Source organism: Mustela nigripes, chromosome 11, assembly GCF_022355385.1.
Source record: "Mustela nigripes isolate SB6536 chromosome 11, MUSNIG.SB6536, whole genome shotgun sequence".
Taxonomy (NCBI): Eukaryota; Metazoa; Chordata; class Mammalia; order Carnivora; family Mustelidae; genus Mustela; species Mustela nigripes.
The window spans coordinates 23,591,911-23,616,060 of record NC_081567.1 but is presented as its reverse complement, the minus strand read 5'-3'; the positions used below and the strand labels follow the sequence as shown (position 1 = coordinate 23,616,060).

The 24,150-nt window shown below is 38.8% G+C and overlaps 2 protein-coding genes across 4 annotated transcripts in view; one reads left to right on the top strand and one right to left on the bottom strand.

Moving 5' to 3' along the window:
* The window catches only part of ACSM3 (acyl-CoA synthetase medium chain family member 3), a 47,135-nt gene extending 24,916 nt beyond the window's left edge, over positions 1 to 22,219 (top strand). Inside the window, exons 4-16 of one of the 3 annotated variants that reach the window (XM_059415190.1) lie at positions 286 to 593; positions 1,573 to 1,783; positions 5,455 to 5,662; positions 8,125 to 8,268; positions 8,384 to 8,540; positions 8,821 to 8,900; positions 11,005 to 11,128; positions 11,790 to 11,870; positions 16,363 to 16,464; positions 18,227 to 18,354; positions 18,447 to 18,546; positions 20,929 to 21,052; positions 21,412 to 22,219. In XM_059415190.1, coding sequence (XP_059271173.1) covers positions 375 to 593; positions 1,573 to 1,783; positions 5,455 to 5,662; positions 8,125 to 8,268; positions 8,384 to 8,540; positions 8,821 to 8,900; positions 11,005 to 11,128; positions 11,790 to 11,870; positions 16,363 to 16,464; positions 18,227 to 18,354; positions 18,447 to 18,546; positions 20,929 to 21,052; positions 21,412 to 21,494 — 1,761 coding nt within the window. In that variant the 5' untranslated portion in view covers positions 286 to 374 and the 3' untranslated portion in view covers positions 21,495 to 22,219. The remainder of the gene's footprint in view (positions 1 to 285; positions 594 to 1,572; positions 1,784 to 5,454; positions 5,663 to 8,124; positions 8,269 to 8,383; positions 8,541 to 8,820; positions 8,901 to 11,004; positions 11,129 to 11,789; positions 11,871 to 16,362; positions 16,465 to 18,226; positions 18,355 to 18,446; positions 18,547 to 20,928; positions 21,053 to 21,411) is intronic. The other 2 variants (XM_059415189.1, XM_059415192.1) reach the window with 2 other exon arrangements.
* A 283-nt stretch (positions 22,220 to 22,502) lies between these two features.
* The window catches only part of ERI2 (ERI1 exoribonuclease family member 2), a 5,571-nt gene continuing 3,923 nt past the window's right edge, over positions 22,503 to 24,150 (bottom strand). The window contains exons 3-4 of the mRNA XM_059416061.1: positions 24,107 to 24,146; positions 22,503 to 23,901 (exon numbers count right to left, since the gene is read on the bottom strand). Coding sequence (XP_059272044.1) covers positions 22,597 to 23,901; positions 24,107 to 24,146 — 1,345 coding nt within the window. The 3' untranslated portion in view covers positions 22,503 to 22,596. The remainder of the gene's footprint in view (positions 23,902 to 24,106; positions 24,147 to 24,150) is intronic.

Here is a 24,150-nt window from a genome sequence, read left to right as displayed (position 1 = left end):
GAACTGTGAGAAATAAATGTTGTTTTGTCCAGCCTATCTATAGTATTTTCTTATGGTGGCCAGAGTTCACTAAGACAGCCTCTTAGTAATGTTTTCTATCTGTAAACAGAGATGATAATATCCACTTCACAGAGTTACTCTGAAAATTTGCTAATTTCATATGTAAGTAAAGCAATGAGTACAGTGTACGAAACATATTGAGTGCTCAGAGAATGGCACTTGTATGATGACTATAAATAATAATAATAATAGAACTTAGCTACTTTGTGGTATGGCTACCTTTAGGACAGAGACAAATGCATGTTCATTAGCTTGTCTTTTGGATGAACCGGTTTCTGTGGAAATCCTGAGTGCTAACACATCCAGCAAGACTGATGCTAGCTCTTGTCACCATGGAGACATTACTTCGTGTCAAGTGTTTTCAGCGCCTCGCAATCCCTGGTTCTGTGAGAGTACTACATAAAGATTATAGAACAGTTTCACCTCAGAATTTTTCCAATTATGAATCTATGAAACAGGAATTCAGACTGGAGATTCCAGAGTATTTCAACTTTGCTAAAGATGTCCTGGACGAATGGACCAATGTGGAAAAGGTAAGGAACAGGGCCAGTCCAACTACAGTTTCTCAGATAGAAGTGATTTTGCCCCCAGGGCAAATGTCTGGAAACAATTTTGGCCAGGGATGCTGCTATGTATCCTCTAATGCACAGGACAGTCCCCCATAGCAAAAAATTATGTGGCTCAACATGTTAATAGTTTCATAGTTGAGAAAGCCTGGTTTATAAAAATGTATGATTATAGGTTAACTTCTCTTTTTTTAAGATTTTATTTATTTATTTGACAGACAGAGATCACAAGTAAGGCAGAGAGGCAGGCAGAGAGGGAGGGAGGAAGCGGGCTCCCTGCTGAACAGAGAGCCCGATGTGGGGCTCGATCCCAGGACCCTCGGATCATGACCTGAGCTGAAGGCAGAGGCTTTAACCCACTGAGCCACCCAGGTACCCCTATAGGTTAACTTCTTAAAAATACCCAAAATTAGTAGTATGAAGTCAGAAATGGTCAGAAATGGTAGGGAATGAGGTATAGATATAGCAACGAGAGAACTTAAAAGGATGAAAGAATTCTAACTTTTTGGGAAGAAAAACAGTCAGGCTAAATGAAAAATAACATGGCTCCTGACAGGGGTGCCTATGTGGCTCAGTGGGTTAAACCTCTGCCGTCAGCTCAGGTGATGGCCTCAGGGTCCTGGGATTGAGTCCTGGGATCAAGCCCCGCATCAGGCTATCCACTCAGTGGGGAGCCTGCTTCCCCCCAACCCTCCTTTGCCTACCTGTGATCTCTCTCTCTGTCAAGTAAATCAATAAAATCTTTAAAAAACAAAAAACAAAACACAAAAACAAAACCTGGCTCTTGACAGCTAGAAATGAAGACCCCAGAGTTATTTCCAAATTTCCCCATGTGATCTAACTAAAGACCTATGAATTTTCTTCTGAGAAAATATTCCACTGAGTCAGTTAAAATAGAATTAAGCTGCATCAGGAGCTTTAAATCATCTGGTTTGCCTTTCCTCAGGCTGGAAAGAGACCTTCCAATCCAGCCTTCTGGTGGGTAAATGGAAATGGAGAAGAAGTGAGATGGAGTTTTGAGGAACTGGGATCTTTGTCTAGGAAATTTGCCAATATACTTACAGAAGCCTGTTCCCTGCAAAGAGGAGACAGAGTAATTGTGATTCTTCCCAAGATCCCAGAATGGTGGCTTGCAAATGTAGCCTGTCTGCGAACAGGTTAGTAGTGTTTGAAATCTGATTACATTTAAAGTAGACTGGATGGGAGATCTACCAAAACTTTAAGTAATCATGAGACATCTATTTGGATAAATTATTTGAGGAACTGTATACAATATAGTATTCTTCTCAGGAACCTAAGAAATGTGTTGGAAACATACCATATCTTTTGACCTAAACTAGGAGTTAGGTTTTTCATAATGAAATAGGTTTATTAACCAAATGCCGATCAACAATGGAATTCCCTCATACCTACCACTGCTTCCCTTCTATAGACCCACTGTCATCTGAAATTCAATGCAGCCACAAACTCAAAGATCTTGTTTCATGCCTTTATTTTTCTCATGGTTAATTGCCATTCATCTGGTGCCCAAAGCAAGCAGCTGCTACTCCTCCTTCCAAATCAGTTCCTACATCTTGTAACTGTAACTCTGACTTCCTACATGTCCCCAGAGTCCTCCTTCTTCTCCAATCCCATTACCATTGCTTTAGTTCACACATTTGCCATCTCCTGAATGGATCTGCCCCAAAGTCTCCCTATTTCTCATCTTGTGTGTGCCCACACCCTACTCCAATTCATCCTCCATAGCTAGCGTTCTTTCTAGAATGCGTATTTTAACCCGTCAATCTGCTGCTTGATGTTATTTAATAATTCTCCATTGCCTACTCTGTAAAATCAGAACTTCTTCAGGTGTGTCAGGGAAGGTTTGATCTCCTCCCTTCATTGTTTTCATACTCTCTGCTCCAGCCATATCAAATGGTTTCCTATAAGGTTCATGATCTTTCTCTTTTCCTGGGTTTTGTGCATACTATTTCCTGTGCTTGGAAAGCCTTTCCCTCACGCCTAACCACCTGGACAACTTCTATTAGATTTTCAGGTCTCAACTCTAATGTCACTTCTCAGGCAACCCTACCCTGATGTCCCAATTCAGGTGCTTTCTTTTTTGACATCCCCTAGAAAACATGTGTACGTTTCTATTTTAAACTGTACTGTAGTGTCTGAGTGTCTATTTGGAATAAATTTGTCATTCCCCTAGGACTATATATGTTCCTAAAAACCAATGACTAAGATAGCCATGTCTGTACCTTCAATTACCAGCATATAGTAAATGCCCAGTAAAATATTTGTTGAATTAATTAATATCCCTACTGTTTTAATAAATAATTATATTGAGTAAACATTCTTAATTCATCATAATTACTTGCATTTGAGAGTTACATGTTCTCATATCATATGTACCAATGAATTGTACACTAGAGTAGCAGAACCCACTTTTAACAGCTTTTTTTTTTTTTTTTTTTTGAAACAAAGTGATAGCTTTCATGAATGCTGCTTAAGTTCACTGTCTTAGTAAAGGGGCAACATGTTAGACTGCCAGGACTAGAAATCCATTTATATTAGTTCAGTAAGGAAGGAAAATTATTGAACATCTACTGAAGGATCTACAGGGGACAAAAAGTACAGACAGAGCAACTGGCTTCTTTCTCCACTTCTTTTGCTTTGAAGCCATTGGACCTCCTGTCTCTGGACTTCTTTCTTTCTCCTGACTCTTGACTTCTTTCTAATAACACATGATTTCTTTGCTCCCCTTCATTTTCCCTGACATGTGGCTTGGTCTGCAACACAGATGCCTTAGCCCCTAACTCTGTATGTCTTAATCTACTCAGTCTCTTAAATCAAATACTTGAGGCAGAATCTGACTGGCATGGCTTGGGTTGGGCCAGTCAGATGTGGTCAGAGGCAGGTGCATCTGATACAAACATAGTTATTGGGGCTGCAGAAAGGAAGGCAGATTCTCTTGGAAGGGAGAATGAAAGGGAGACAGTAAATGGTAAATCTAATATACTAACAATGCTGAAAATAAGCATTATCTACCATCTAGATGGATGGGTGGATAGGCTAGGCTTTCAAATCCTGTTGCTAAATTGAATCACAAAAGTTACTTTTTTCATCCACCAAACAAACTTCTGGAAAAACTTTGTCTTTTCACATAGATCTGTTAACAGGGAGAGAAGGGACTACGAGTACCAGAGTCTTTTGACCTTTCATGCACATGTACATATTGGTAATATCATTTTGTACACCCTATATCATCAACATGGTAATAAGAGGCCTTCCCCAAGATTTACACTTGATCTTAGCCAAAAGGCCAAGAAGCGATGTCCCCCGACTAAGATTTAAAGTAACATTTTGTTCCCTGGCAAGAGACTATGTAATGTTTCCCTAAATGACTAATTTGGACAGGAAGTAGTTTTAATAGGTAAGACTGATCACTATTAATGGGTTCTTTAAAGATAGAATATGAATAATGTATTAGCAGAAATTAATTATCTAAGGGTGATGTGTTTAAATAAAGCGCTTCTGCTAGGCATGAAATGCTGGTAGTGGGCTTGTTCTTACAGAGTGCCTTTAAATTATAGAAAACTGTTAGGCCATGGTAGGCTAATTAATTATCCCCAGATGGATCATCTCTAAGGAATGACCTTGGAGTTAAAGATTCATAAACAATGCTGCATTGCCTGATTAGAAAAGAAAGATATTCTGAAGAACTTTGGGGTTTGGTCCTGGATGTCTGTTTCCTGAAGATCTCCACTGGAGGGGACTATCCTACCCCAAAGGGAAAGACAAGCCAGTGTCAAGAGTCCAGAAATGAGCAGGTACATGTTCTTCAATCTTCCATTCCTGCTGTGATGCTGGGAAGAGTAAACACCACTGTGCAGTGCAAAACTTCCACCCCTCTCTCTAGGGTCTGGACTTGAGAGTGGTAGAGCCCGAGATATAGATATGGATACATTTAACTATAGATACAGATACAGATACATTCTTGAAATTCCAATAATCCTTTGAGAAAATAATAGCTAAAATTCATTCATCACTCTTTACACATTTTAACTCATTTACTCTTCATTAATCTTACAGAATCCCCATTGTACGGATGTAGAACCTGACAGTCATAGAGATGAAGTGGCTTTTCCAAGGCCAACCGATAAGACTGTTTGGCTGCAGGACAGACTCTTAACAACTATACTACACTTACAGTGTAATTTACAGCAGGGAGAAATAGAGCACTGAAAAGATGAATGCCTCAATCCCTCCCTTTGGAAAGAAATCATAAAACATTTACATACGTTTTAAAAGGTGCTGGACTGAAGTAGTTAAGTGTACAGCTGTGGGGTCAGGCTACAGAGTTCAATCCCTGCACTGCCACTTTCTACTCCAGTGATCTTTGGCAAATTATTCATAGATTTTATGGTGGTTTTTTTTTTTTTTGTAGGGATTAAATAAGTTAAAACGTGCAAACTTACACTAGCATCTGGCATTGAGCCAATAAATATTGGATAATTTAACTCTTCGATCAAAACTGTCTTCAAAAAAAAGAAAGAAAAAACCCTGTCTTCAAGCTGAATGTTACGAATGGTCTTCTGATGGAAGAAAAGTAGCCAGCATTTAACATGCTTTCATGTTCAGTCAAAAGAGACACAGATACTGAGATGCTTTGAAAGGCAAAAGCAGAATAATGAAAGGAAGGCAAATAGATACCCAGACTGGTAAACTGAATGGCAAACTCATTCTGAGACACAGAGAGGACACAGGAGCGATCTATAGTATAGTAACTAACATGGTAAAGAAAATCCTTCCTTCTATATGTTCTTTTCTTCTGCTCCTTCAGGAACAGTTTTAATTCCAGGAACCACTCAGCTGACCCAGAAAGACATTCTCTACAGACTGCAATCTTCGAAAGCCAAGTGCATTATTACCAATGAAGTTTTAGCCCCAGCAGTAGACGCTGTTGCATCTAAATGTGAAAATCTGCACTCCAAGCTAATTGTGTCTCAGAAACCCAAAGACGGGTGGGGGAACCTCAAGGAGATGATGAAGTGAGTAGCCATAACTGTTGAAAGGACAGCTTCCCCAGAAAGAAAGGGAACAATTGAAAAGGTGTTCAACCCACAAGTGATCAGAAAAATGAAAATTAAAACGAGGCAAAGGGAACAACTGGTGATTACTCCTGCACTAATAATCTGCAAAGCTCTGAGGCAAGCAGGAGCTTGGAGTGGTTTTTGTATGTTAGGATCTTGAAGGAAGCAGGCCCTGAGATAGAGATCGGTTGTGTAAGAAGTTTATTAAGGATTTGTCTTGGGGTCAATATCTATGAAAGAAGGGCAAGGGGGTGGATTGAGCAAAGGAAGAAATTTATCTGCCATGCACTCCCAGAAAAACCTTCAGCTAATCCACTGGAACCTCTGGGGCTTGGATAGTCCTTCAAAGCTGTTCCAACATAAAGCAAAAGGTCCTGGCCTTTATACACCATTACTGATCAGTAACTGAGTGTGTGCTTTCCCTAGAAGGAAGGGATGACCTCGAGCGAGGCAGCTCTCTTCAGCCAAAGCTATCTCTGAATAGGGCTCCCAACAGCTGTGGGGAGTAAGTCCTTCGTTCCTGCAGCTGAATCTAAGAGGTGCATTCACAGCACCAACACAGAGCTGTTATCGTCACCCAGAGAAACTGATCATAATCAGTTCTTATGTGTAGGCTATATCATTTCCTTGCAGATACCAACACTTCAGGTTATAAATAAGAACACTTAAAGTTAATGGATGCTATTATAAAACTAAGTTACACTGATGTTCAGTCCCTTCTGTGGAATGCTTCCAGGGGTCACTTAGCACTCTCGCCCAGTATTGGTTCTATCTTAGCTTTAGGTTGGCAGCCAGTTCCCTCTCTAGAATGAGCTTCCCACCTTTACCCAAGGAATTGGGAGTATGTTTGCAACTCCATACTTATTCCTATCTCCTCTAAAATAGCTAACATTCACTGAGTTTTTACCAAAAGCCAAGTACTGTTCTAATTAAAAATGTTATACTTGCAACTTGGGTAACATTTATATGGCTTTGGTTATGTGCCAAAAACTGTTCCAAGCATTTCACGTATATTAACTCATTTACATGTTGCAATAACTTAAGAAGGGGTACTATAGTAATACACGTGAATAAAGCCAAATGCTAGGATTTGGCAGAGTTGGGTTTCAAACCCAGGGAGTCTGGCACCTGAGGCCACACTCCTAACTGCTACGTTTACAGCCTCTAGTGGTGAAATTGGTATGATAACCCCACCTTAGGTTTCTATAGAAATGAGAGGTACACAGCTATAGGTACTATTTTTAAGGAAAAAATTATGGAATCATAGACTAAACACTTAGACTAGCTTCATTAGGCTTTTCTATAATAACAACTTTTTTTTCTATAATAACAACTTTTCTATAATTCTTGTAGCCTGGATGTTTCTTACTTTTTTTTTTTTTTAAGATATTTCATTTACTTATTTGACAGAAACACAGCGAGAGAAGGAACATAAGCAGGGGGAGTGGGAGAAGGAGAAGCAGGTTTCCTGCTAAGCAGGGAGCCCAATGCAGGGCCCAATCCCAGGACCCTGGGATCATGACCCAAGCTGAGGGCAGACGCCCAACGACTGAGCCACCCAGGCGCCCCTGGATGTTTCTAATTCTTTTTTTTTAATTAAGATTTTATTTATTTATTTGACAGACAGAGATCACAAGTAGGCAGAGAGGCAGGCAGAGAGAGAGGGGGGAAGCAGATTCCACACTGAGCAGCGAGCCCAATGCAGGGGTTGGTTCCAGCACCCTGAGATCATGACCTGAACCAAAGGCAGAGGCTTTAACCCACTGAGCCTCCCAGGTGCCCCTGGATGTTTCTAATTCTAATGTTTCATTCTCAGCCCAACACTCCCAGGTAAAATTTCTATGCTTTTTAGGCACCGTATGTACAGAGCTTACCTCCTCTCAAGTGCCCTAATGTATGACCTATTAGCAGCCCAGTTATCCATTGGATCTACATCCGATTCTTGAACAATGTGGGAATTACCATCTTGCCTTATACCATCACCCATGACTTCTAATCACATACTCACTTCCTTAAAAAAAAAAAAATCACTTGAAAACATTCACAGTGAAGGGAAAGGGACTGTTATCACATAGTCGTGATTATAAGATCATAGATTCCTCGTTCTGCTGACAGTATGATAAAACACTTGAGTTTCTTTAAAATGCTTCAGCTCTTCTTTATCACATAGTAAAAAGCTATGAAACCAATTATAAGCCTATTATAAATGGTCTTTGATGACAAAATTTAGTTTAATTCCAGAAAGTACCTATGAAGATAGAGAAAGAGATGACTTTTACCTTGGAATTCAACCTAAGTCACCGGGGCCTGATCCATGAGGTGAAGAGGTCCATGTAGATGGTTTCTTGAATTCTTTTCTGTGGTAACAGTTCATGATGCCACGTGCAATGTGCAGAATCAATGTAGTTCTTCCTTTGCAGACACGCCAGTGACAGCCACACCTGTGTGAAGACAAAACACGATGAAATGATGTCCATTTACTTTACCAGCGGAACAAGCGGATCCCCTAAAATGACTGGACACACTCACAGCAGTTTTGGTTTAGGATTATCTGTAAATGGAAGGTACCTTCACAGAACTCCAGCTTGACGTGTCAAAACTACAAAGGTGATGATTCACTTGTTGATCTTTTCAATTTGTTTTCCTTATATGGATCAGGACTACTCTTTGTTTTCCCAGGTTCTGGCTGGATTTGACTCCTTCAGATGTGATGTGGAATACCTCAGACACAGGCTGGGCAAAGTCGGCATGGAGTAGTGTCTTTTCTCCATGGATCCAGGGAGCATGTGTATTTGCACATTATTTGCCACGTTTCGAGCCAACTTCCATCTTGCAAGTAAGGCCCAGGGCGCAAGAGGTCACTATTCAGGAATGCTTTAGCAGTGTCCCTGACAGGACTGATGAATAAAGCAACTTGCAGAAATCAGAGTAGACAACATGGTTTAAGATATTTGACACCTGGAAAGTCAATTATCCTGAAAAGATATACAAAGGAAAGGTGTGAATGCATTTATGTTGGAATAAACAACATTTAAGTTGTGCTGTGCCTACCATAAACGTTTAGGGACTTATTTTTAAAGTTGCAGTAAGACTAAGAGTTTACTTCTAAATTGCAGACACTTTCCAAGTTTCCCATCACAGTCTTCTGTTCAGCACCCACTGCATACCGAATGCTTATACAGAATGATATGACCAGGTAAGCAGGTTGGTAAATAAGCACTCAATGGGGTTAGGGGAGAAGAAAAGGAAGCCATAAAACAAAGGCTATTTCTGCCTAAAACGTAGTTCCACGTTGGTAGGTACGGAGTTTAACAATCTCTTGTCCCCTTTTCCTTCTTGCTCTCATTCAAGTCATAATTGTTAGGTCCAGGGCAGGCTCCCCCAAGCAAGAAGAGGAAAGGGAGGCTTCAGCCATGGGTGTACCCCTTTGGAGCCCAGTGGTTATGGATAAAAGGTGTTTAATCTTTTAGATGATCAATGTTGCCTGAGCTGAGAAACCAGAAAAATAACCCCTATTTGGAACTCTAGTCCAGCAAATAGGAGAAAGGATAGATGTCTTTTGCTCTATTACTGATTCCATTTGAAAGGGTGCATTGGTAAATATTTTTGAATTGTTAAAAATTTTTTAAACTTTTTGAATAGGGAGTATTTCATACAACATAAAATTCAATAGGTGCGTAAAAATACAGAGTGAAAGTTCTTTTTCTAAGCCTTGTCCTCTGTCTCAGTTCTCCTCTGTGAAATCTGTGCAAACGCAAGCCAGTATGCCAGTATTCTCACCTTTTTATAAACATAAAGGGAGGGGCGCCTGGGTGGCTCAGTGAGTTAAAGCCTCTGCCTTCAGCTCTCATTATGATCCCAGGGTCCTGGGATCAAGCCCCGCGGGGAGTCTCCTTCCCTTCCTCTCTCTCTGCCTGCCTCTCTGCCTACTCATGATCTCTGTCAAATAAAAATAAATAAATAAATAAATAGGGGCACCTGGGTGGCTCAGTGGGTTAAAGCCTCTACCTTCGGCTCAGGTCATGATCCCAGGGTTCTGGGATCGAGCCCCGCATCGGGCTCTCTGCTCAGTGGGGAGCCTGCTTCCTCCTTTCTCTCTCTCTGCCTGCCTCTCCGCCTACTTGTGATTTCTGTCTGTCAAATAAATGAATAAAATCTTTTAAAAATAAATAAATAAATAAACAAACAAAACAAACACAAAAAACATAAATGGAAACATAATATGTTCACGGTTCTGTACCTTCCTTTTTTTGCCTAACAATATATACTGGAATTGTGTGCTATCCAGTTCTATCCAATATGGTAAATATTGCCTCATGTAATTACTTAAATATAATTTTTAAAATTTTTAAAAAAGATTTTATTTATTTATTTGACAGAGAGAGATCACAAGTAGGCAGAGAGGCAGGCAGAGAGAGAGAGGAGGAAGCAGACTCCCCGCTGAGCAGAGAGCCCGATGTGGGGCTTGATCCCAGGATCCTGATATCATGACCTGAGCTGAAGGCAGGGGCTTTAACCCACTAAGCCACCCAGGCGCCCCTCACATTTAATTTTAATTAATTAAAAATTCAGTTCCAAAGTTGCACTAGCTATGTTTCAAGCGCTCAGTAGCCACATAAGGCTAGATGATACTGCAGTGGATAGTGCAGTTAATAGAACACTTTGATTGTGGCAAAAATTTCTGTTGGACAGCACTGTCTAGGAGTTCTCTTTATTCTTTTTTTTTTTTTTTACCGCTCTATAGTATTCCATTGCATAATATTCCACAGTCAATTTAACCACACAACTGGTAAACTGTTTTTTAAAATATTTTATTTATTTATTTGACAGAGATCACAAGTAGGTAGAGAGGCAGGCAGAGAGAGAGGGGGAGGCAAGCTCCCTGCTGAGCAGAGAGTCCAATGCGGGACTCCATGTGGGGCTCGATCCCAAGACCCTGGGATCATGTCCTGAGCCGAAGGCAGAGGCTTTAACCTACTGAGCCTCCCAGGTGCCCCAATTGGTAAATTTTTAATCACTGATTTAAAATGTTATCATGTAGCACCTTCCCTGAGGTGACATGGCTTTTTTTTTTTTTTTTCTTGCAACAAATCATACACTCCCAAAAAACAAAAGTAGGGGGGGAAAAGGATGTTTTAGGAGTCACCTTACAATGTTAGAATGGTTTGTTTCTTTTGTATTGGTGAGGGGAGGAAGGAGGGAACTAAAACACACTTGACATTGAATTTCTTAGAAGTAACACTAATTTTCATTTCTCTCCATTTTTTCTCCATAATTTAACTTACCTGTTTTCTGAGAAGCTATAAATTTAAAAGCTTAAAGCACTGTGTGAGTGCTGGTGAACCAATCAATCCTGAAGTGACTGAACAATGGAGAAAAAGGACAGGTCTGGATATCTATGAAGGATACGGACAGACTGAAACGGTATAGGACCTCAATGAAAAGACAAGGCTGGACTCGACTTAGCTGGATAAATAAAAACTGATAAATAAATATAAATAACTGATAAATAAATTTTAAAATACGTTCACTAGATAACTGCTTGGCAAGTATATTTCTAAAAAGAGTTATTTAAAGAGCTTGTAGAAATAAGAATAAGAAAGAATTCTAGAGGAAATGAATAAGCTACTAACAAGACTGATTATTATGTAAGGAAAAGGAGGCATACAATGGAGCAGATAAGGGAAAGGTTGAAAAATTTTTCATAGCGTATCTTTTTATAATTCTTCAATTTATAAACCATGAGAATGTAGTACCTGGTCAAAAATTAAAATACCTAAAAGTGACAGATGTATGAAATAGAAGCAGCATAATAAGGTATCATGCTAAGATGGGTACAAATGTTTTCATTAATTTGGATATTTTAGTAATTATCAATTTACTAAGTGTTGTAACTTTACTCTATGTATTTGTTTAGTGTCTATCTCTACACTCCACGAGAGCAGAAATCTGTTTTATTTTGAGCCTTGCTCATCATAATAATGATGATCATCAATAAATATTTGTTTAATGAATGCATGGTAGATGAATGAATGAATTTTAAGTTACTTATAATGTCACTTAATTCTTTTTCCTTCTGAACTAGGTGCTAATCTGCGGAAATTTTAAGGGAATGAAAATTAAGCCTGGCTCAATGGGAAAGCCGTCTCCTGCTTTTGATGTTAAGGTTTGCACATCCCCTTCCAGGAGAATATTTAACAACCCAATCTGTTTACCACTTACCCCACTCTACCCTCTGCTACGCTCCTAGTTTTGGCGATGATTTCATGCTGCTTCTATGACATCTTAATTTCCATGTAATGGAAATGGATTAGAGACATTAATTTAATGGTCTCCATTTTTTTTTTTTTTTTGCAAAGAAGTTTCTTGTGCCAAGGAGTTATAGGCATTTTATAAATATTAATCTATTTGATTCCCAGAAAGAACTTATGAGAGACATTACCAATATAAGAACCATCTTAAAATGGCTGAAGGGAAGTAGGAGATACAGGCTTCCAATTATAGAATAAGTAAGTTAGAAAGATAAAAGATCAGCATAGGGAATATAGTCAATGGTATTGTGCCATATTGTATGGTGACCCAGGGGGGCTACACTTGTGGTGAGCATAGCATAATATATAAACTTGTTGAATCACTATGTTGTACACCTAAAACTAATATAACACTGTATGTCAACTGCATGTCAATAAAAAATAAAAAAGAACCATTTTATAGATGAGGCACAGAGAGGGAAGGAATTCACCAGAGGTCACATAGCTAGGAGCTACTAGTGTTGGGATTCAATCCCAAGCAATCTGGTTCCAGTATCTGTACTTTTAACCACAACCATCACATTGCCCTTTCTAACAAGGGAGGTTAAGACCTTCTAAGGGGTTCAAGTAGGCCAAAGAAAGCTATAGTTTATAGTAGCTGAAGTATTTTTCTCCTTACCCAGCCCTGCCTGGCCATTTCCTGGCTCTCTGTAACCATGGCTGTTATTACCACCTGATCCCTAAGGAGCATCCTATTATCCCATCTGCACAATTTGGACAGGGTTAGAATTGTTCTCAGATCAGCAGACCCAAAGCTAGGCATAGCCAAAGGAACTTACACTAATACATAAGAGAAAACCATGGCATAGCAATGAAAACACAAAATAGATGAGTCTATAGAACAGAACACACAAAACCAAACCTAAATGAGGCCTAATTATAGATTAAATCAATCTTCCGAGGCTTTTCTGATCATAAGGATTACACAGATACTTGTTAAAAAATACTAATTTTCAGGCCCCTTCTAGGTGGGACCCTGAAATCTGGGTTTTAAACAAGCATCCCAATTCTTACGATCGGGTAAGTTTGAGAAAGTTTGAGTAAGTTTGAAGAGGATTACTGATGTCAACTTATGGAATAAGCCAGATCTGGGTTCTTGCCCTTGCTTTAACTTTGATGAGAACCTCGTCTAAAAGTAGGCTTGCCTGGTGGTTCAGGTCTGGCTCTGAGCTTCATGAGCTGAGTGTCTTTGGCTGAGTGTCTCTGGGGAAGTTACTAAAGTCTCAGTTTCCTGATTTGTAAAATAGGGACTAGAGAGACCAACTTGGCTCAGTTTTCCTGGGACTTACTTGGTTTTAGCATGGAAAGACATACATCCCAGACACTCTCCTGCTTCAGTCCCAGGCAAACTGGTGGTTGGTTGACCTAATAATAACAGAACTGATATCATCGGCTTCTTGTGAGGATTAAATGAGATAACATCTCTAAAAAACAAAGTGTTTGGCACATAATATAGACCTAAAAGATAGGTGCCATTATTATCATTCCTCTTTCCCTTGCATTTCCTTCCTTTAAAAAGCTTTTCTAAGAAGAGATGGTAGAGGAGTCCTGGTTACATTCCGTAAACAGGCTTAACAATGGTTCGTTGGTTTATAGGCTGCCTTAGGTTAGAGAAAGAAAAATTGGTAATTAAGCATTATCATGTCTGCATTGTAAGTAATCAAGCTGGCATTTCACAAAGCTGTGTTCCTTTCTTCCCTCTTAATGACAATTCCCAATATGCATTGCTGTGAAGGTCTCACAGGTGCAGCTGTACTCACAGTGATCCAAAAGCAGTGTATCACCACCACCCCACACTAATTTGAGCCCAGTGGTTTTCTGGAGCAACTACATTTGAATGCAGAAAGGGTGTGGCCAAGAGAAGAATTGCTCTGTCATGCATTCCCAGTCAGCATTACTAATTTTCCCCCCAATTTTAAAATATAATAAATACACATAAAATATACCATCTTGACCATGTTTAAGTGCATAGCTCAGTGGTATTAAATACGTTCATAATATTGTGCAATTATTGACAAGATCTATATCCGTAACTCTTTTCACCTTGTAAAATTGAGACTATATCTATTAAATAATAACTTCCCATTCCACACTGTCCCCAGCCCCAGCAACCACCATTCTACTTTCTACCTCTGTAACTACTATGTATAAGTACCTCGTATTAAGTGGAACCAGTATTTATCTTTTTGTGACTGGCTAATTACACCTTAGTATAATGTCTTCAAGTTTTATCCATGTAGCATGGGTCAGAATTTCCTTCCTTTTTTAAGGCTGGATAATAGCCCATTGTATGGATATAACACATTTTGCTTTTCTGTTCATTTGTTAATGGGTGGTTCTTTCCACATTTTAGTTATTGTGAATAGTGCTGTGATCAACATGGTATATAAATATCTCTTCAAGGCCATGCTTTTAATTCTTTGGGGTATATACACAGAAGCAGAAATGCTGGATCATATGGTAATTCTATTTTTAATTTTTTGAGGAATTGCCATACTGTTTTCTACAGTGGTTATACCATTTTACATTCCCAAAACAGTGCACAAGGGTTCCAATTTTTCCACATCTTCACCAAAACTTTATGTGTTTTTGATAGCAGCTAAACTAATGGGTGTGAAGTGTATCTCTTTGTAATTTTGATGTGCATATTTCCCTAAGGCAGCTACCTCCATTTTCAACTTTTTCCCAAGGGCTCTTATTACTTCTCTTGTTACCTAGCTAAGAGCATCTGCAATGACAATGTGGCATCTGGGGATGTGCTCCCACCAGCTGGGTATCAGATTCTTGCAACTTCAAAGCCCAAAACCTGTAATTTTCATGTCTAAAGATTTTTAAGGCCACTTGCATAATCTGGAGATTCTCTCCAGAAATAGAACATTTGCCTCTTCCTAGCCATTAAAGAGTAGTCTATTTTAAGTATCTGGAACTCTTTTCTTTTTTTTTTTTTAAGATTTTATTTATTTATTTGACAGAGAGAGATCACAAGTAGGCAGAGAGGCAGGCAGAGAGGGCGGGGGCGGGAGGTGGGGAGCAGACTCCTTGCTGAGCAGAGAGCCCAATGCGAGTTCGATCCCAGGACCCTGAGATCATGACCTGAGCCGAAGGCAGAGGCTTAACCCACTGAGCAACCCAGGCACCCCACTATCTGGAACTCTTAAAATATCTTCTTTTCCATCAGTAATTCCTTGATACTGGAACCAAATGTTCTTTAGATGACTGGGTGGGAATTTATATATTTTTTATTTATAAGAATGTAAAAGTATGATTTTACATTTAGAATTCTTCTGCCTTTCAAGTTTCTTTTGGGGACATAGCCCATTTCCATCTGGAAAATGCCAAATAAGTATTATACCCCTATTTTCCACACAAGCCACATCTCAGATTTGAAGGCTCTTGGTGGATGTCCGTAAAAGAAAGTAGAGGGTTTCATATTTAAAGATAGCTAAAAGTTATTTAAGGCAAAATGTGTACATGAGTTAAGTGACCAGCCTGAAAAAAGTTAATCTGGGTTTTTCGAAATTGGATTGAACTCACTGGAGAACCTGCAGAGAAGTGTTGTGACGATGAGGGCAAGATCTGGAGTGTGATTGCTGAGATTAATTCCATCTCAGTTATACACTGTGTTGCTTAAACTCTGCACCTTCGTTTCCTCATTTAAGCACGGTAATAGTGCAAACCAGATAGAACTGTTGTAATGACTAAAGAAAACAATATATGTGAAGTACTTAGAGCTGTAGCATTTATTAGTTGGAATGCAGTCAGGGCCTAGGTAATGCTAGCTACTGTCAGTTTTTCACTGTTAGGTACTTCAGGGAACTAGGAGGACTCGGGAAAGGGTAAGAAAACAAGGCTTCTGGCATACTCCGCAGTGTCTCAACCAGAGAACATTCCCCTTTCTCTGCTTCCTTGTATTGGGCTCCTGAAGTAAGGTTTTGTTTGTTCCATAGTTAAACGACATTTGTAAACCAGTAATGAAATATTTACTTGAGAATAAGACAACCAAGACATACTGCATGATAAAAGAAGGTTGTAAAACAGTGTATTTATGAAGTGATCCTATTTTTTCCTATCTCTATATTGTCTCAAAAAATATGACCAAAAATGAGATTATTGTTAGATAGAATTAAAGATGATTTTTATTCTTTATATTTTGCTAACTTGCATTTTGTCATGTATTTTGCACTACGAATTTAAATAAACACATTTCTCTTGAGAATTTAAAGTATACCTAAATATTTTTTGGAAGCCTGCGTTCTTAAATGGCAAAATACAAAACATGCAAAGTAAAATTTTAACATGCACCTTACATAAAAATTTCCTTAAATAAATTGTTCTATTTTATCCTAGATTGTAGATGTAAATGGCAATGTTCTACCTCCTGGACAAGAAGGAGATATTGGCATTCAAGTTCTACCTAACCGACCCTTTGGCCTTTTTGCTCATTATATAGTAAGAGACTTATTAAACAACCTCTTATTTCTTACTTATTTCTCAAAAGTGCTTGGTAATGATCCCTATTTGCCATAAAACACACCCAGGATAGGTACTTTAGACATACCTTGAGAGATTCATTGTCCTGAATATTAATTCCTCAGACAGGAAACCAAAGAAACATTCAAATGCTTGTTCTCCAAGGCTAGATCACTGCTCCAGGCTCATGAAGGTAAGAGAAGGGAGCCTTTTCTGTCTAGAAAGACAGCCTTTTTGTATATACTCATCCTCTACACAGTAAAACAGCACCTAATCATTTTCCTGAAACCTGATTATTCTCCCTTCTTGAGTGAGAGGGATAGAAAATGGGGCAGTGAGATTAAGAAATGTCTTTCACTAGAGGCCTTCCAAGTTCCCTACTGTTCGCAAACCTATTTTCATCTATGATGGAAGTGAACAAATTATAGTGAAGTTTACATTGATATAATCACAGGTCCAGGTTCTACTTATCAGTGAATTTTAAATTTTTTTTAAAGATTTTATTTGACAGAGATAAAAAGAGCACAAGCAGGGGGAGCGGTAGGCAGAGGCAGAGGGAGAAACAGGGACAGAACCCAGGACCCTATGATCATGACCTGAGCTAAAGGCAGATGCTTAACTGACTGAGCCACCCAGGCATCCCTACTTGTCCATGAATTTTACATAATATAACAATACTTCCTTTTTTCCTCCTACCAAAGTTCTGGTTTTGTGTAAAACAAAACAAAATGTAAAAACAAAGTTTATTCTTTATTAGGTGCTGGTGCTTTAACTCTTGAGTACTCACCTCTCTCTTTTCCTCCCAGTGTTAGGTATTAACCACCCAAAAGACTTAATTACCCCACACCTTGGATCCTCAACTCCTGCAGTATTTAGTGATCCATCAGAGAAAATTCTCAGGGGAGCACGTGGTGGCTCAGTTGGTTAAGCAACCAACTCTTGGTTTCCCCTGAAGTTGTGATCTCAGGGTCATGGGAATGAGCCCTACATCGGGCTCTGCATTCAACATGGGGTCTGCTTAAGATTCTTTCCCTCTCCCTGTGGCCCTCCCACTACTCTCTCTCTCTCAAATTTTAAACATCTTTAAAAAAGAAAAGAAGGGGTACCTGGGTGGCTCAGTCAGTTAAGCATCTGCCTTCGGCCCAGGTCATGATCCCAGGGTTCTGGAATCCAGCCCCCATGTCTCAGGCTCTCTGCTAAGCGGGGAGTCTCCTTCTCCCTCTGTTTCTGCCCCTCCCAACCCCATTCATGCTCCCCCTCCCCTTGCTATCTCCCTCTCTCTCTCTAAATAAACAAAATCTTTATTTTTTTAAAGATTTTATTTATTTGACAGAGATCACAAGTAGGCAGAGAGGCAGGCAGAGGGGGGAGAAGCAGGCTCCCCGCTGAGCAGAGAGCCTGATGCGGGGCTCGATCCCAGGACCCTGGGATCATGACCTGAGCTGAAGACAGAGGCCTTAACCCACTGAGCCATCCAGGTGCCCCTAAATAAAATCTTTAAAAAAGAAAAGAAAATTGTCAGGATGGCAGCATGCCTAGTCTTTGTAACTATAGTTGACCTTTCTTTGACTGGGCTAGCTCAGCAATGGAATTTCATCTTTATTTCATGTGCTGCCACCTCTTCATTCCCAGTCTTCTCAAAGAGACCATTTTTTCCCACTTCCCTTGAACATTTAAAAATCCAGCTGAACAGAAGAATCACATTCACAGTAATACTAACAGAATGCTATTTGTTTCACAGGATAATCCTACAAAAACAGCTTCAACACTACGAGGCAATTTCTACATCACTGGGGACAGGGGCTATGTGGATGAAGATGGCTATTTCTGGTTTGTTGCAAGAGCAGATGATATCATATTGTCCTCTGGGTAATTTTTCATCTGTGTATATGTCTACATTAACTGATCATTGGTGTTCTGGAGTAAATCTGCTGCTCACCTTTATATGTTTTATTTCCCAGTTACAGAATTGGACCATTTGAGGTGGAAAGTGCCCTGGTTGAGCATCCTGCAGTTGTAGAGGCTGCTGTTGTCAGCAGCCCAGACCCCACCAGGGGGGAGGTAAAAAAAAAAAAAAAAAAAAAAAAAAAAATTCATCTCCACTTTATAATTTGTTGGCAGTCTACTTTTCATACTTTTCAGCAGTTCACTGAAACAGAATTCCCCAAATGACTGACTTAACTCCAAGTCAGACAGTCATTAGTAAATACGCTAGTCAGAAAGAACTGCTATGAATAAGACTGAAAATATATATAAGGAATTTGTATCCTTTCCCTAGAGAGATGGTGTGAATGCCAACAACCCAGGTTCACAGCAGGATAGGATGCCAGATAGCAGCTAGATGGTATTATTACCCAGACCAACACGGTCTCTCGTGTAGCTGAGGAGGCTAGGCCGGCATCAGATATCAGGGGGTGGAAGAAAGGTCAAAGATAGCAACTAAGGGGGTGCCTGGGTGGCTCAGTGGGTTAAGCCTCTGCCTTCTGCTCAGGTCGTGGTCTCGGGGTCCTGGGATTGAGCCCCGCATCGGGCTCTCTGCTTAGCGGGGAGCCTGCCTCCCCCTGCACCTCCTGCCGCCTGTCTCTCTGCCAAATAATAAATAAAATCTTAAAAAAAAAAAAAGATAGCAACTAAGGCAACCAGAAGTAGACTGGGTACGTGGATGGGTGGAAGATTCAGGAAATAAGCTGTGAATAAGATAGTCCTAAAAGTTCATTCCGCCCCCCCCCCTTTTTTTTTAAGTAAGCTCTATGCCCAGTGAGAGGCTTCATCTCATGACCCCGAGATCAAGAGTCATATATACGCCTGAAAGCTCATTCTTACTGGTCAGAGGGTACTTTGGGTTTAAAGATTCCGTGCTATTCTTCAGGTCTCCTTTGCCGAGCAAGGCCTCCAATATTCCATAGATCAGCGAATTGATTCTGTGATTACTGAAGTTTATCCTTTCACTTTTAACTCCACGGGTAGGATCACAATGTTCTTTGTAATTTGAAGGCCATAGGTCACTACTGGACTTATGCAATGATGGAAATATTCTATATCTGCACCATTTGATACAATACACATGGCTATAAAGTACTTGAGATGTGGCTGGTATGATTGAGAAAATGTTTATTTCATTTTAATTAAGTTTAAAGTTACAACTGGCTACCATATTAAATGGCACAACTATAGATTTATAAAAATGCAACATTTTGCAGAGAATTTTAGAGAAACTTTTAAGCCAACTTAAGGATTTTAGTTAAAAAAATTTTTTTGTACTTCTAATACCACTACAACTAATACCTAATATTTCTGATGACTTTTTCTGATGTTCCAGGTATTATTAAGCCCTACACAGGGCCTGTATAGGCCGTATTTAATCCTTACAATCTCTCTTTTTGGAGAAGGAACAAGCACAGAGAGGTTTCCTAACATTCCCAAAATTACACAACAGAGTGTGATTTGAACCTGGACTGTCTGACTTTAGAGTTCATGCTCTTAATCATGTTAGGGCACTCCATATTAATTTACGATCTTCTGTAATGGTTTATAAAGATTTTTATAGGGGCACCTGGGTGGCTTAGACAGTTGAGTATCTAACTCTTGATTTCAGGTCAGGTCATGATCTCAGGGTCATGAGATTGAGCTCCAAGTTGAGCTCTGCACTAAGTGTGGGATTTGCTTGAGATTCTCTCCCTCTGCCCCTCCTACAACTCCTGGGTGCATGGATGTGCTTTCTCTATAAGTAAATAAATCTTAAAAAAAAATTTACAAAGATACAGTGGATGTTATCCAAGGTGTAGAAGTTATCAATATTCAAGCCAATAATTACAAACATTAGTTCTTAAAATAATCTGCTTCTGAATGAGTCACCTCTAGCAAGGTTAAATTTTTTATTGATAAAGCAGAAGAGCCAGTATAAACACAAAAACATTTTATGAAATACCAAAAAATGGGTATGAACTGTTCCCTTCAACAAGGATAGAGCAAACTCAGTGTGAATAATCTTTATAAGGGGCACAATGAGGGTAGGGATCTAGAAACTAGGCTAGACCAGGCTAAGATGTTACCCAAAAGTCTGTGCTTAGTGCATTGTTGAGTTCCTAAAAGGAAAATATTTTTTTTCTAAAAGGAAATTTTCTTGAAGGAGATAAAAGATGAGGTAAGAAGTCAAGAGCAAAAACAGCTCAGAAACAGAAGCAGGTCAGAGGGCAGAGTTCAAGATGTAGTTAGATGAGAAAGTTCTAATTCGTTAAGATCATTAACAAAGCAGAGGTCCCAGAAACTCTCTTGTATTACAGAACAAGAGTTATGAGACTCAAACTGGCTGACTTAAGAGCACAGAGCTGGGATTAAACACTATGAAGCCTTCTGGCCCACCCCAGCAAGCACTTAGATTCCCAGTTAGAGAAACATAAAAATATACACTCATCTTCCTTTTGTTTCAAATATTTTTTGCAGGTAGTAAAGGCTTTTATTGTTCTGGCCCCTGATTACATGTCACATGATCAAGAAAAACTAAAAAAGGAGATTCAGGAGCATGTAAAAAAAACTACAGCACCTTACAAATATCCCAGAAAGGTAGGTATTCTAATTATGATGACAATTTGCTTAGCATTCTGACAAATTTCAGCTTTTTAAAAAAAAAAATTTTAATAAGTATTCCAAACTGAACTAATGACATGGATAAGAATCAGAATCTTTGAGATTAAAATGAAACTCTTGGCATAATTTGCTGGGTCATTTGGCTTACTGGACTTGTAGTAAATTCTAAATACTAAGCGACATCTCCTCAATAACACCCATCTCCGTTTCTGATTGTTACCAAAACTGACCCAAATGGGTGTCCTAATTCTTTCACCTAGAGATAATAACTGCTATATAACTTACTTTCTAAAGATGAAAACTTCTGGGCTAATTTTTTCCCTTGATCCCAACAGGTAGAATTTGTTCAAGAGCTGCCAAAGACTATCAGCGGGAAGATCAAAAGAAATGAACTGAGGAAGAAAGAATGGGAAACAATTTAAATCTGCTCTATTATTTATCACAGTATCTATAAAACAAAGATTCTGTCCAAACCACAAGAGTATAGGGAAGTGATGACAAATGTGGTAATATATTTATAAGTTGTTGATTTAAAATATCTTGTGGTTGGGACACCTGGCTGGCTCAATCAGTCGAGAATGCAACTCTTGATAACAGGGTTCTGATTTTGAGTCCCACACTGGGTGTGGAGTACTTAAAAAAAAAATCTTAAAAAAAAATAAAATAAAATATCTTGTGGGTATAACATCAGAGGCTGAATTCTGAAATAAAGTATTTAGAACATTTATTTAGAATAAAATTCCTCTGCATTAGTGTCAATGTTCTTATGATTTTGGCAATATGAAAACAATGCCATCAATTGCTGAGAAAATTTTAAAGCATATAGTATCTGAATCAAATTTCTGACCTGTTGGTTGAATCATTCATCTGACCCGTTGATATACAAATCAGAACAAATCTTCAAGTTTTGAAATAAAACTAAACAACTTATTATAAAAGTTTTTAGAAAAATAAAAATATCAGTTAGAATATGATCATAATTCTCAAAGTCTAAGTATCTACTTGAAAACAGGTTAGGGATTTTTATTAGTCATATTTTTATTCAAGTAACTTAAAAATAGTTTAAATTCATTTCAGGGTCTAACTAAAGAAGAACATCATACTACCGTTGCATGTATCTAATCAATAAAGTATACAAAATATTTAATTTGTGGTTCTTCAAAAAAGTATGATAAATTTGGCAAGTGTTAATATATAAAAATAAAACAGTATACAACTATTATCAGAATACTCATGATGTTTGGAAATTCAAGGAACAACCAGGATTCATACATGAATGGAAGACACATGTTAGATAACTGATGAAATTAGAAGACTGTGAAATTGATTTTTTTCTCTATTTTCTGTGTGTGTGTATTTATGTATGTGTGTGTGTGTGTGTGTGTGTATACTAGCCCCAATATAGTCTATAGAACTCAAGATATGCTAAGTCCCCATAACTTGTAGCCCTATATACTTTTTTCTCTTTATCACACACAAAGTCAAATTAAAGTAAAAGCATAGTTTAAATGTAAAGAAAGTTTATCAATTCCTCATTGAAGGTCTGAGTCTCAATGAATTTTTAGAAAAATTTACGTTTCTGTTACATATATGGCTTACTTTTGGGGAACTAAAAGTGAGTCCCCTTGGAGAATGAGACAGAACTCTGCTGTTGGCTCTTTCCTTTTGAAGTGTTTCTTCCCATTTGAAATAACCACAACACTTTCTGTTTTCTTGGTATTTCCCAACTGGACAACAATAGAAGACTTTTCCATGGTTTGGTCCATTATTAGAAACAACAAGTCTCTTAGATCTTCGGCCACACTTACATAAAGGAGGTGTCATTTTCCCACTCTTCCAAGGCTCTTGTAGGTTAACTGTAGAAGCTAAGATAGAGGGGAGGACCTTCCGGGAACAATTTCTCACTGGGGAGCCATCAGATGTTGTAGGTTTTTCTTCATGAACAGTGAGGGTCTGTTTTTTTGCTGGCGGGAAAGATAGAGGACTGGATAGATTCCTTTTAGTACTACCTAAAGGGTGGGGGTATTTCCCCAAAACTGAAGGATGAGACATAGTGGCATTAACACTGTTGAAGCTATTTGATTTGCATTCAGGTAATTTAAAGTCAGAAGCATCTGAATCTGGATCTTTGGCTTCCTCCACATGATAAATAGTAGTATGTGGACTCTTATATACGACAGACTTAGAGGTCCCAGATTTTTGAGGGGTTTCTTCTGTGCCTTCTTTTAAAACCATTAATCTTTCTATAGAATTAAATGAAGTATCTAAGTTTGAGTCACTAGTGGAAGGTATACAATCTATACTTTGCTCAGGCTGAGATGCTGGCAGTAAAGCTACATCCTCCCAGTCAGCCAACATAGGTAAACAATCAAGAGCAGAACTCATTTCCATATCAGAAACATGATTAACAGATGAAATGGTAGTTGATACAAGTACCAATTCTGAACCAATTGCTGAAGACTTAGATTTGGTACTAAATGCAAGGTGTTCGTTTCTTATGTGCTTCTGCATAGGTGTATTCAAGCTGGCAGATGGCAACTGCTCCACAGAAGTAGAGGACTTTGTATTAAAAAGAGATAAATAGCTTTTGGCATTATGAAGACCTGCTTTTACATTGCTTTTTAGTTGGAGGTGGTCTTGCTGTACCTTTATAGAAGAATTTACACCAACTGACCTCATTTGAACTTTTTCATGAGAATTTACTGTATTTTTAAGCTCCCTATCATATATGCTCAGACCCTGAATGCTACTGTTGCAGGCTGACCTTTCTTCAACTTGATTCGTATTCAAATTTCTGGTGAAAACGCTGGAAGTCTTCTTAGTGGGAACCTATGATTCCACAGACAAATCCAACAGCTTTAGAAACTATGCATTCATAATCTCTTTAGTACACATTATATGATTTGACAAAAAAGAACAATGTCATCATTCAATGATTTATCAAGGATTCCACACATGATACCTATATTTCAATGAACCTATGATTACTTCTGGAGTTTGAGATGACAGGATAAAGAGGCAAGACACCACTAACCTTGTTCAAGGACCTTGTAATTTTCATTAAGCAACCATCCCTGA